Below are 14,541 nucleotides of genomic sequence, written 5' to 3' on the forward strand. Positions count from 1 at the left end.
GAGGGTAAAAGTGCTTGCTTCCCAGCCTTTACGAATGGGTCCACTTTCCTGTGGTCCATTCCAGGAATCTCGAGCTTTGCAAAGGCACAGTTTGAGCAAGCTAAACTAATGTTCTTCTTTTACCAGAAGGTTGGAAGCATTAATAACACTTTATTATGCCTTGGTAAGACCACACTTGGAATATTACATCCAGTTTTGGTTGCCCAATTTTTTTAAAAAAAACCTTGAGACTCTACAAAGAGTGCAGTGAAGAGCAACAAAGTTGATTAGGGAACTAGAGGCTAAAACATATGAAGAATTGTTGCAGGAATTTGGCATGCCTAATTTCATGAGAAGGACTGAGATGACATGATAGCAATGTCCCAATATTTAAGGGGATGCCCACAAGGAAGAGGGGTGAATCTCCAAAGCACCTAAAGGCAGGACAAGAAGCAATGGATGGAAACTAATCAAGGAAAGAACATAGAACTATGAAAAGAAATTTCCTGACAGTTAGAACAATTAATTAGTGAACTGAATTGCCTCTAGAAACTACTGGAGATTTTTTTTTAAAAAAATAAAGTTTTATTTGGGTTTTCACACATACAAAATACAAGTAAAACATCTTTTTTGAAAATAGCATGGTCCCGGGTTGAACTTCTTTATACAGACACAAAACTCAATTTCATGCTCCTTTTTGTATTCTATTCCATATCTTATACTATTTTACATTTCTCTATATTTTGTTTCTTTTCCTTTCTTTCTTCTCTCTCATCTTCTCCCTCCCCTTTTTACCCCCTTGTCTCTACTTCTAATTCTCTCTTCTGCATTTCCGTCTTCTGTTGCTTTCTGATTTTATACTTATTTTTCACTCTTTTTTTTTTTTTTGGAGTTGTTTTTCCCAATCTTAAACTTTCCATTCTCTTTCCCCCCTTTCCATTTTTTCCCCCATCTAAGATTACTTGTTCATTAAAGATGGCTTCTTCTTTGTCGCAATCTTCTTGTTCTGCAGGCATTTCTTGTTGTTTCTCATAATTCCAAATCTCCATTTCTAAAAACTGAAATACGAAGCCAAAAGAACCTCTCCCTTCTTGTGCATCTTCTTTGTACTTTTAAAGTTCCATTTTCAGTTCTTCTAAAAGTGGAGCCATTTTAAACAGTTTTAAACAACCACCCGATTGATTTTAGTCATTCAAAACAATAACCAAGAATCCAGAAATCATCAAGTAATCCAGATAGTCCTGAGTTATATCTTCTTATTTCTTTTTCGACTTTCTCTTCCTGGGGTTTTTGTTGTGATATTTCAGTTAGAATATATTTTTTGGAAGTCTTGTTAAGATTTTGCTGTAACTTCTTTTTTAATTCCAGGCAGTCTCCTCCCTTCCAGATCCTGCCCTTTTATTCTTTTTCTCTCCTGTTTTCAAAAGCTTTTAATTATCCAGAAATCTTTATTATCCCTTTGACTTTTTATTTTCAGCATTAAATGCCTGTTAATGTCAAAGTGGATTTTTTTCCAATTTCTTGCTTAAGTCTCTTAGCTGTCAGTATAGGAAAAGGAGAAAAAAAAACTAAATCTTTTCCCTTTTCTCTCTCCTTCGCAGCTTAAAAATCTTCTTAGGGAACAATGTTATTGTTTTTTAATAGTTTCAATTCCAGGGTACCTTATTTGTTGCTTTTGCTGTTTGACCTGGTCAGCCAAAACTTTCTCTTCTTATCTTCCTCCTGCACATTCTTTTCCGGTCAAGTTCTTCTTTGTGGTGGCCATTTCTGACCACCGCTGCAACCGCCTTTGGGAAAGGGAGTAATGGCCAGCTGGGGAGGAGAGATGCGGCTCTCCTCAACCCTGCTGGCAGTCTCCCCCCTCTTCACCACCTCTACAGGGTGGCTTAGCCCCGAAACCAGCCGGCTTGGGATGCTCCAGCAGCGAGCACGGATCAAAGCCTCACAGAGACAAGGCTTCAGTCTGTCGCTGAAGAAGCTCAAACCGGAAGCCAAAACTACTGGAGATTTTTAAGAAGAGGTTGAACAACCATTTGTCTGAAATGATACAGGGTTTCCTGCAGGAGCAGGAGATTGGACTAAAAAGACTTCCAAGGCCCCTTTCAACCCAGTTATTTATTATTTATTTATTTATTTATTTATTTATTTATTATTTATTTATTTATTTATTTATTTATTTGATTTGTCAATCGCTTACAAGGTACAGGTATAAAAATAAACATAGTTTTGAATACATGAGATAGATACTTATAAGAAAAATAAAAAGAAACAATAGGACAAGGGACGGTAGGAACGTTGGTGCGCTTATGCACGCCCCCTACAGACCTCTTAGGAAAGGGGTGAGGTCAATAGTAGACAGTCTAAGGTTAAAGTTTTTGGGGTTTGGGGAAGAAACCACAGAGTCAGGTAGAGTATTCCGAACATTGAGCACTCTGTTGCTGAAGTTGTATTTTCTGCAGTCAAGTTTGGTGCGGTTAACCTTGAGTTTGTATCTATTGTGTGCTCTTGTATTGTTATGATTGAAGCTGAAGTATTCACTTGCAGGTAGGACATTGCAATGTATGATTTTATATACTATATTTAGATCGGATCGGAGGCGGCGTAGTTCTAGGTTTTCTAGATCTAGAGTTTCAAGTCTGGTGGCATAAGCTATTCTGCAATGAATAGAGGAGCGGAGAACTCTTCTTGTGAAATATTTCTGGACTTTTTCAATTGCATTTATATCAGATACATGATATGGGTTCCAGACTGATAAGCTGTATTCAAGTATAGGTCTAGCAAATGTTTTGTATGCTCTAGTTAGTAGTGTGATATTACCAGAGAAGAAGCTATGTAGTTATTGTTATTCCATTATTTGTTAACACGAGGCAGACACAAAAGAAGATGGAGAGACACCATCAAAGACAAAAAAATTTTCGGGTAAGAGTTGGTTTCCACAGTGATAAAGAGTCATGAAAGTATAATTCAAACAGCCAGCTACCAGTTTCTCTCATTTGGGCGAAAAACAATGCTCCATTTCCCCAGAGCATGGGGAAGCTGCTACAAAGAAAATAAAAAGTCACCACCCTAATATACACAAAATATAGTGATTCTAAATGGAAAATGTTCACTGCTCACTGCTGCCAATTGTATAATGTTCTTCCTTTCCTACCAATAAATCTTGCTAAAAGTATTCTGAGATAGAAAGAAGCACTTTCTGCTTTAACCAACTGTGCAAAAGCCTGATTTTGCCCTAGGCAAAAGGGAAATAGTTTGATCAAATGGCGAATCCTATGTTCTTCTTTTATCTATCAAAGGGAAAGGTGGGTTTGGCCAACTGTCAAAACTTTATTTTTCCTTTGCACAAGCTTGTTGAATGTGCTTGTAAATATGAGAAGGATGTTGTTGTTTTAACCATTAAATCATACCCGATTATTCGCAACTTTGCAGGCAAGTGCTCTCCATGCTATTTTGAACTTCCCCATTCATTCAAGAATGCACATGAGTAACAATGTTGTTAGGGTTATAGCATCATAGTTGTAGACTGCATTTGTTTGCTTGTTTTTCATTTTTCTAAACCATCTATCTCAAATTGAGGCTTTTGTACCCATGTGCATGCATTGGGAAATCTGTATAAGGCAGCCATGTACATAAGCTGTAGGCATGGAAAGTTCTCTTCAGTTGGCATGGCTACATAACTGGGGTTTTCATGATACCGTTCTATAGATATTCTAAATGTGCCATTTAGCAACTGTTTCAAGCACGTTAATCTGCCTCTAATCATGGAATGTCCGTAGAACGTCTAATTTAGATTTTTATGAATTTGTATGATATGATTTTTTTTTCTAAAGCAGAGCACATTAAAATTACAATTATGATTCATCACACAGTCAACCAGATGTTCAGACTGGAACTTTTGACACACACTGATTATTATGGTAGTTTCAACTGTCTTTCAAAATATGCATCTATCCTTTTTACAAATGGAGCCATTGAGAAAAAATGTTTAGGAAGCATTTATTGCAATTATTAGTGGATATATCTGCTTCTACTTTCACTATTCTGTCCCTTGAATGGAAAAAAAAAGGAGGCACAGGATCTGCCTCGAAAACTCCTTCAATGTGTGTGGTTTCAGTTTCCAAAAGGCTTGCTGTTCAGAAAATGAGATCAACTGTAGGGGGATCAGGGGTCCCCAACTTCTGAACCAAAGCCCATTAGTGGGCCATGAGGTAGTTGCAACTGGAGGGGGGGAATAGTAGGCAAACATGTATGCAAACCCATCTGCACTTGTGTGAGCAGCATGCAAGCATGTGCACACGCAATCCATTTGTGTGAGCATTGAGTGCACATACACACCGCTTGTGCAAATAGAGTTGCAGGGAATCATCCCCTCTCTCCATCCCCTCTGGTCCCCAAAGCCAGAAAGGTTGGGGAAGCCCATGCTTCTCTGTCCCAGAGCCTGCTCTCTTGAACAGCTTTCCCTCAGAGATACAGATGGCCTCCATCCTGTTAGCCTTTAGGAAGGCTTTAAAATCTAGGTTTTTTTCCAAGTCCAGGGGCAAGATATTAAGCAAGCTTGCCATATACAATTTGAGCAAGAAATTGTTTTTAGTGGGTTCTGGCCCATGGTACACGGTTCTCATGGTTTTGTTGTTGTTATGGTTCTATTTTTGTTACTCAAATCTTTTATTTTGGTTTTTTTAAGGTCTTGTTAGCTATCCCTGAGTAAGAAGAATAAAATAGGCTGCTGTATAAAGTGTTTAAATAAATAAGTTGAGGGAGCAGTTGCTTCCTGAATTTTCTTCTTTTTGATCCTTCTTTCTGTCTGCAAATATGCATAGGTTTTTTCATTTCTTTTTTAAAAAAATAAAATTTATTGAAAGTTTTAAACAATATAATACAAACTAAAAAAGAAAAGAAAGAATGAATAGGTGTAAGAAAAAGGAAAAAAGAAGGAAAAGAGGAAAAAAAATATTTAAAGAAATAACTTCCAATCTTCATTACAACAAATACAAACAAACATAGCAATTCTTTACCGCCCTATAAAGTTACATGAAAATAGCTCTTCTTCCGATAATCCATCCCTTATCCATATACAAATCTATAACTCATTAACATTTCAGCCCTGGCATCAGCAAAAGTCCATAAAGCGTTCCCAGATATTATAGAAACATGTCTATTTTAACCTTGGTCAAACAAACCAACTTTGCACTTCTTTCTTTTGCTTCTAGAAATCTTAATCATTTTATTCAGATATTGCCATAGGATTTGATGCCTCTTCAGATTTCCTTATCGCATTGCAGAAGCTTCTTCTTTAACAAACCTCTTTTGTAAATCCTGCAAAAAGTCACTGTCCAGGACATCTTGGATTGTCATTTGTATTTTCATTTTAATTGTCATATCCATTTTATAATCCACATTTTTCATTTTCTGGTATGTCAACAACTTCTTTATATTCTAAATTTTCTACATCAATTAAGGCTTATTCCAGCTCTCTATTCTGTGGTTCATGTAGAAAGAGACAGGTATTCTCTTTCAAATTGGTCATTTTGGTAGAGAAAAAATAGTCTTTGAAGTACTTTTTATGCTTCAAGGCAGCAAATTGAATTTATAGTTGCATCTTTTATTTGAGAAAGTTTCTTGTCATTAAGAAAGGAAGAATTAGGGGTGATAGGATAGCAGTATTCCAGTACTTGAGGGGCTGCCACAAAGAAGAGGGGGTCAAATTATTCTCCAAAGCACCGGAGGGCAGGATAACAAACAATGGTTGGAAACTAATCAGAGAGATGCAACCTGGAAATAAGGAGAAACTTTCTGACAGTGAGAACAATCAACCAATGGAACAGCTTGCCCTCGGAAGTTGTGGGAGCAGCATCACTTGAGACTTTCAAGAAGAGATTGGATTGCCATTTGTCAGAAATGGTGTAGGGTCTCCCGCTTGGGCGGGGGGTTGGACTAGATGACCTATAAGGTCCCTTCCAACTCTGATTATCTGTTATCTGTTATTACCTTGCTATGCCATTTTCAACTGTTCCATTTTGCATTTAATGGTAAAGCATATTTCAAACTTGCTATTCAAGCTTGAAAACTTGGAAATTTTATTTGAGATGAAATTGAGCTGCATATCTAGTTAATAAATATCTAATAAATAAAGTGTATGTAAACTTTAATCCATGCAAATAACATACAAGAAATTAAAAACTGGTCAAGCACACTTGATAATAACTTACAAACTCACACGTAAGTTACTAGTAAGCCTAGTTAAAAGAAGTTGAACGAATTCACAAAATAGCAATGCATTTTCTATATTATATCTTTTCCTTGCAGCAACTTGGAAACAGAAGAATTGTTTGGTAAGTAATTCTTTTTTAATTAAAATAAAATAATCAAATTCATCGCTTCCAGGAGGAGAGAGAAAACTAGTGAGTCTGAATAAGGACAGTTGAGTTTGTTTTATTGTTAGTGCCTAAGAAGTAATTTGATTAAAAGAAAGTCATAAATATAATGAGAATGTTGAAAAATGGTAAGTAGATGTGTACACAGTGGTTTTATTCAGGGGTGGGATTCAGTTTTTTTAACAATTGGTTCTGTGGGCGTGGCTTGGTTGGTGGGTGTGGCTTAGTGGTCATGTGACTGGGTGGGCATTGCCAACTCAACATCATTCATGTCAGGGGCGCTTCTCCTCGCCTGGCCTCTCATGACAGTGGGGATGCTGCAATGGTTATAAGTGTGAAAAATTGTCATAAGTCACTTTTTTCAGTGCCATTGTAACTTTGAATGGTCACTAAATGAACTGTTGTAAGTCAAGGATTACCTGTACAAAAATACAAAAAGCTTATTTGCTTGCAAAAAGCTGCCCTAAATACCAATCATTAGATTAAAAATACCTGCAAGCCGGAGTTACAAATCAGGCAGGATGCCAGAGCACCTTGAGGAATGAAAATAGTTAAAATTCAGTGATAACTATCAAGCAGCCAACTCTTGCTCATAAAGTGAAACCCTTTAGCAGAGAGGTCATTTAAGCTCTCCAGAAAAAGCACACCCAGGAAAAGCAATCCTTAGATCCATTTGCACCACTTAAAAATACCAGCTGGTCTCACTCACCTCACAAGATATCCTAAGGAAATCATCCAGATTTAAGGAAAGGTCACATGCCCCCCAGAAAGGCAGTAAAAAAAATCAGTGCCAAGCTTGCATCCTGCCTCTTGGACGTATACCCCAAAAGGACAGTGCCAAATAGCACTAAAGCAGTGAAGGAAGACCCGCTCCCCAGATAGAAAAAGAAACCATGAGGCAGGAAAAAATTCAAACACAATACAAATAATTACATCATAACAGTAGCTGTTGCTTGTTGAAGCTGAATAGTGAAAATTATCCCATCAATAAACACAGGATTAAACGTCACCAAGCACAGAATTAACCTTCACCAAAAAACAGTTTTAGACCAAAACTCAGAAAGAGTATATAAACCCACATTTGAATGTCAATCTTTCTAGCTAGCCAAGAACCCTTGCTGAATGTTACTCATCTTGATTCCTTGTCACTAAAAGCTTTGCTTCATTATTCAATTATTTCTTCAAAGTGCTGATTGTCCAGGGAAGTTATTTCCTCCCAACAGCAGTGTAAAAATCTTAAAACAACCCTTCCCCTTTAAGAAAGCCAAGCCCCAAAAGCTCCAGAGACAGTAAGTCTAGGCTGTCTGCCAAGAATGTAATAAGGGTGGAAAAAAACAAAAGGAGATTGCTTCTAACTACCCCTTCTCCGAACTGCTTAGAAAGTTAACAAGGGGTTCTATAGAACCAGATAGAACCGGTAGAATCACATCCCTGATTTTATTTTAGGGGGTCTTCAGATCAAAATTTTACTCTTCAGCAGATCATTGAACAACATATGACTGTGAGAAAGTTTATTGTACAGTTCTTCATTAAGAGAAAACATATGATAAGGTGGCTGGAATATTATGTATGAAGATAAGGCAATAAAGATGAACTATGATGAAAGTAAAGCTTGCAGGAGAATAAATAGAATACTTCACAAATATTTCAATGTTGAGTAAGGAGTAGTGGGTATGATGTCCCCTTAGTTCTTTAATGCAGTAGTGGATAAATTTTCCTTGGGATGCATGTGATGACTTTAGAATTGTGTTGGTTGGGGACAGGAATATGCCTGTATCTGTTTACATAGGCAATATGCATTGTTATATTAAATATCTCGTTCATTTTTTTTTAATATAAAAATCTTTTTGGAAAGATATTTCACCCTGATTTCCCTAATTAACCTTTATTATAATTTCTGAAGCAAGCATATAAACCCCATCTTTCATAAACTACACTTTGACATTTTCTTTCTCTGCATGTTCCTCTTCTTCCTTCTTTCTTCTGCTACTGCTAAAATAAAACCAGAACAACGTACATGCAGAGGGATTTACCACTTTTACCCAGTATTAATAAATTAATAAACTACTCTCCTAAAGGATTTGGGTGACCCAGCTTATGGTCCGCTCTCTCCTTCCCTCCCTCCCTCCCTCCCTCCCCCTCTCTCTCCATTTTGATTTTTCAATCTTTCCATTTTTTGATTTTGTATTTCTATTTATTTCAGAATATTTTTCCCAGCACCTGGGAGCTTATGAAAGCGTCCTATCTGCTTTGGAAGATCTCAATGTAGCAATACTGAAGGCAATGGATGCTACAAAGAAAGTAAGGTCCCTTGTGTTATTTTTCAAACTGTCTGATGTAATGGGGGCTTGTATTGCTTAAATATATAAGGATTTTTCTCTGTGAGAAAAAAAAATGCTATATTTGCTTAGATGGAGGACAAAGTGATCATCAATCCCAGTTCCATCAGCTCTTTCAAGCTTGTTTGAAATATTTGTAGGGCCTGGGCATAGACAGTTAAATTGACACATACACCCATCCTCTCTACTACATACTATACCAGTGTATTTTCCCCCACTGTTTCTTCTTAACTGTAGCCAGTGGTGCATGGAAACTCAAAATACTAAATAATATTGAGATTAATATGTAAAGAGATGTACACTATTTTACTGCCTTGAAATAAATGAATTCTCATTTTTTTATCACTTCAAATCCTAAAGTCTAATTTGAATGGGGCGCTTAGCACAGATGGAAAATGTTTATCGACATGATAACTGCATACAGTCCTAGCCCACCAGTATATCAAATTGACAGATAAGAATATAAGGTGGTCCAACAATATTAGAAGGGCCTACTAGGTTCTCAGGTTTCATTTGAAAAGGTATGGGGAAGGAACATGGAAGTTATTATTTATGAAATATAAGCAGTATAAAAAATGCTGCTTTCTGAACAACAACTTTAGGAAGGTATCCAATATCCCACTTACTTTAGTGAAAGAATAATGCTTTTCATGAAAAATGACTCAGGCTCAGTTCCTAATATAGTAAAAAAAAAAAAAAACGGAATCATGGAGTCACAGCTAATCAATAAGTCTATAATGAGCTATATTGGGGTGGATAATCTTTTTTAGCAATGTAACATTGGTTTCCTTTGCTCATGTCATCACAAGCTTCTTGCAAGGCAAGGTGGACAAAGCACTTATCCAGACACTCTCATCTGAGACTGAACTCATTAATTCAAATCTGCGCCTTGAGAGAAAGATCATGCTGTGCTGGGCTACGTACAGTCGGATCAGGAAAAAATGACAATGCTGTTAGATGGGAAACTGAAGTCTCTCAAACAGTTTTATCCATCCTGGCATCAAGAGATGTTGGAGTATAACCCCAGTCAGTATTGTCTCTTGATCGACATATTTACTTAAAAAGAGCTCAATTAAGCCATGGAATAAAACTTCCATTTTAGTATCCACAGTAACTAGGTAGAGCAGGACCCGAGGGGAAAAAAGTACGAAGTTGAGCTATCTCAGTATTTCAGCAGGTTAAATAAATATTTATTGATTAGATTATTATATCCCACGGTTCCTTCACTACCTCAAGTTACTACATATTTTGTATAAGAACAATTGATCGGATTAAGAAAGTGGGTTGTTAAATTAATTTTCAGCACAAAAGACAGAAATGAGCAAACTTAATTTAAAATCCCACAGAGCCATGACTAACATGACTGGACACTGAAAAAGCTAAACCTGCCTTACTCTGGCCTGGGTCACTGGGTCTTAAGCTGCTAATGCACTTGCTAAACTGTAACAGGGGAAGCAATTTTGGCGAGTGCTTTGTTTGAATCTAGCAACTGGGACTTAGCCAACTACATTTAAGCAAATTATGGTTCACTGAGATTTATGAATGCAGTATCAAACTAGGTATGTAGCTAATCAACTCTTTCAATTTCTCCAAATAAACCTTTATAATCTCTCCCCACAAAGATTATCCCATGGTTTGAAAGCATCTGATTCCTCAAACGTATGGATCAAGCCAGGGGTGGGATTCAAAAATTTTAACAACCGGCTCTGTGGGCATGGCTTAGGTGGTGGGCGTGGCTTGGTGGTCATGTGACTGGATGGACATGGCTTGGTGGTCATGTTATTTGCTGGGTGTGGCCAACTCAATATCACTCACATCGAGGCACACATCTCCTCGCCTGGCCTCTCATGACTGTGGGGGATGCTACAACAGTCGTAAGTGTGAAAAATGGTCATAAGTCACTTTTTTCAGTGCCATTGTAACTTTGAATGGTCACTCCACACAAGCAAAGTACCAGCAAAAGAGGGAAAGAAAACTCCAGAGACGTTCCTGAGACAGGAAGTTAGTCCTGCCAAGAATGTAATAAGGGTTAATGGAGAGGCAGTTTCTGTAAGCAACACCAGAATGTTTCCTTCCTCCCTTCCTTACAGGATTAGGCCAGTAATTTCTTCTAACAACCGGTTCTCCGAACTGCTTAGAATGTTAACAACCGGTTCTAGCGAATAGTTGCGAACTGGTAGAATCCCACCCCTGGATCAAGCCAAGAAAAGCTTCAAATGGGCACTTTGCTTCAAAGTATATCACAGCATCTTATCTCTGAGTAACCACACTTCTTTAACTATCAACTAATCTTACACAGTGGTAGGATTCAAATAATTTAACAACTGGTCCTTTGCCCTAATGATTTCTTCCAACCAGTTCACCAAACTTTTCAGAAAGGTAGCAACCGGTTCTCCCAAAGTGATGCGAACTGGCTGAATCCCACCACTGATCTTACAGAGTAAAACATATACACTGCTAAAAAAAAAAAAAGGGAGCACTTAAACAACACAATGTAACTCCAAGTCAATCACACTTCTGTGAAATCAAACTGTCCAATTAGGTAGCAACACTGATTGACAATCAATTTCACATGCTGTTGTGCAAATGGAATAGACAACAGATGGAAAGCAAAGGCAGTTAGCAAGACATCCCCAATAAAGGAGTGGTTCTGCAGGTGGTGACCACAGACCACTTCTCAGTTCCTATGCTTTCTGGCTGATGGCTTGGTCACTTTTGAATGCTGGCGGTGCTTTCAGTCTAGTGGTAGCATGAGACGGAGTCTACAACCCACACAAGTGGCTCAGGTAGTGCAGCTCATCCAGGATGGCACATCAATGCAAACTGTGGCAAGAAGGTTTGCTGTGTCTGTCAGCGTAGTGTCCAGAGCATGGAGGCGCTACCAGGAGACAGGCCAGTACATCAGGAGATGTGGAGGAGGCCGTAGGAGGGCAACAACCCAGCATCAGGATGCTACCTCTGCCTTTGTGCAAGGAGGGACAGGAGGAGCACTGCCAGAGTCCTGCAAAATGACCTCCAGCAGGCCACAAATGTGCATGTGGCTGCTCAAATGGTGAGAAACAGACTCCATGAGGGTGGTATGAGGGCCCGACATCCACAGGTGGGGGTTATGCTTACAGCCCAACACCGTGCAGGATGTTTGGCATTTGCCAGAGAACCCCAAGATTAGCAAATTCGCCACTGGCACCCTGTGCTCTTCACAGATGAAAGCAGGTTCACACTGAGCACATGTGACAGATGTGACAGGGTCTGGAGACACTGTGGAGAACGTTCTGTTGCCTGCAACATCCTCCAGCATGACAGGTTTGGCAGTGGGTCAGTAATGGTGTGGGGTGGCATTTCTTTAGGGGGCCACACAACCCTCCATGTGCTCGCCAGAGGTAGCCTGACTGCCATTAGGTACCGAGATGAGATCCTCAGACCCCTTGTGAGACCATATGCTGGTGCTGTTGGCCCTGGGTTCTTCCTAATGCACGACAATGCTAGACCTCATGTGGCTGGAGTGTGTCAGCAGTTCCTGCAAGACGAAAGCATTGATGCTATGGACTGGCCCACCCATTCCCCAGACCTGAATCCAATTGAGCACATCTGGGACATCATGTCTTGCTCCATCCACCAATGCCACATTGCACCACAGACTGTCCAGGAGTTGGGGGATACTTTAGTCCAGGTGTGGGAGGAGATCCCTCAGGAGACCATCCGCCACCTCATCAGGAGCATGCCCAGGTATTGTAGGGAGGTCATACAGGCACGTGGAGGCCACACACACTATTAAGCCTCATTTTGACTTGTTTTAAGAACATTGCATCAAACTTGGATCAGCCTGTAGTGTTTTTTTCCACTTTAATTTTGAGTGTAACTCCAAATCCAGACCTCCATGGGTTGCTAAATTTGATTTCCATTGATCATTTTTGTGTGATTTTGTTGCCAGCACATTCAACTATGTAATGAACAAAGTATTTAATAAGAATATTTCATTCATTCAGATCTAGGATGTCTTATTTTTGTGTTCCCTTTATTTTTTTGAGCAGTGTATTTTGGAGTCTAGCTTGATTTTAGTAATGAAGACTGCTAGCTGAATGCTTAATTTTCTTAAAATTTAAAAGTAAAAAGATTAAGAGATAATACTGCTTAATTAACACAAAAAAGAACACAATTGTTAACTTTAACCCTTTTAAAAAATTTGTCCAGAGCAGTGTTTTTTAAACCTGACAACTTAAGATGAATGGACCTCAACTCCAAAAATTTTCAGCCAGCAAGTCTACCCATCTTAGACCTGCCATGTTTGGAACACTACTTTAGTAAATTAATGTATCTTTGAATCAAATTCCCTTTCTGATTCAATTATTGGAAATTCTCTTTTTTTCTGAAAATAATCAGAGGCTGGAAGAGATTGTGACAGCATTTATTATCCTTTCTTCTCCTTTTCACCTGGAGCTCCACCTACAGGCTCTCAAAACTACAGTAGCCATTTTGGAGGGAGAGAGGCTGCTTCTTGCTTACATGTAGCAGCCCACATATGACAGAAAAGGTCGAGTCAGAATATCTAGTTTGTCTGGACTGCAGTTGACAGGCTGGATCAATGTGTTCATATGTTACTTCCCAGCACTTTTAAACCAATTATTGTTTGTCATGATATGTGAACTAAGTCAGTGGCTCAGAAGTAGAACAGTACAAGATGGGTATAGAATGCCTTCCTGAATATGAAAAATATGCATTAGGAATTTTTAAATTTTTTATTATTCTTTGAAAACAAACAAAGCCTTTGAAGAAATTTGAAGAAAAACAGAAGACTTTGAAGTATTCTGTTTTTGTTCAAATCCCTTCAAAGGTTTTGTTTGAATAGAACATTTCAAAGTTGCCTCACATGTGACTGAGTTTTATTAGCAACTTACGAATGACTAAAACTCTCACCAAGACAGGTTGAATTGTACTCTATTTTCTTCAGATGTTCCTTCCTGCAAGAACCCCCAAATGAAAGATCCACAGTCTCATCTCCTTGGCACATTCAGCATTTATTTTCATCTTGTCATTCTTTTGTGGCTAAAGTGTTGTTTTCACTTTCAAAGATAGGAATCAGATAGCTAAAGATACCTGACAAAATCATGTTTGACTAATACTTTGCTATTGTGTTACAAAGCACAGCATGCAAGGCAAGGGAGGCAAAGGCCCATGGAAGCCCTTGTACATGTAACAGAGTGTCTGAAGAAAGAAAGATACTGGGAATAAGTGTAGCATATAAATCTCATTACTTCTATCCTGGAGGGGAATTGCTACGAGTCACTTCTATTCAAAGTAGAACTGTGATTACATTAACAATAGGTCTAAGACTTTTCCTGCATCTCTGCCAGTTTAAAAATTGCCTGATCAAAGAAGAAATGAAAAGATTTTTACCACAGCAGTGTCTTAAAATTGAAATGCTTTATCCTTCAAAATAATGGAGACATCTCATTATTTCTCTCCCTTTTGTTTGTTTTGGTTATTTTATCTACTATTCCTTATAAACCTGCCAACTACACAAAGTTGCTTTCTCTATCTGGCAGAGTTGTTACATTACCAACTTCTATTTACTGAACAGGCTGCTTGTGATAATAAATACAGGAAAAATAAAGAGCATAAGAATAAATTAGGAATCCACTGGGAAGCACCATCTTTTGCAGGTATAGACCAGAGCAAATGTCCCCAATATGCTGTCCCCTTAATATGTCCAATTTATAGGGAAGGTACCATTTTAGATAAAGATTAAAGGAATGATGAACAGCATTGACACAGAATATTATATTATCTGAAATAGAGTCCCTTTCATCTTTGGATAGGACCAATGGTTTTAATCATCTTGCTGCAATATT

At 38.3% G+C, this 14,541-nt stretch overlaps 1 protein-coding gene across 1 annotated transcript in view; it reads left to right on the forward strand.

Annotated features, from left to right (window-relative positions):
• NECAB1 (N-terminal EF-hand calcium binding protein 1) overlaps positions 1–14,541 on the forward strand; it is a 43,258-nt gene that overhangs the window by 12,430 nt on the left and 16,287 nt on the right. Inside the window, exons 4-5 of the mRNA XM_087961987.1 lie at positions 6,286–6,311; positions 8,557–8,654. Coding sequence (XP_087818113.1) covers positions 6,286–6,311; positions 8,557–8,654 — 124 coding nt within the window. The remainder of the gene's footprint in view (positions 1–6,285; positions 6,312–8,556; positions 8,655–14,541) is intronic.

Source organism: Notechis scutatus, chromosome 3 (genome assembly GCF_049901735.1).
Source record: "Notechis scutatus isolate UNSWTSFEM ecotype Mainland chromosome 3, rNotScu1.2, whole genome shotgun sequence".
NCBI lineage: Eukaryota > Metazoa > Chordata > Lepidosauria > Squamata > Elapidae > Notechis > Notechis scutatus.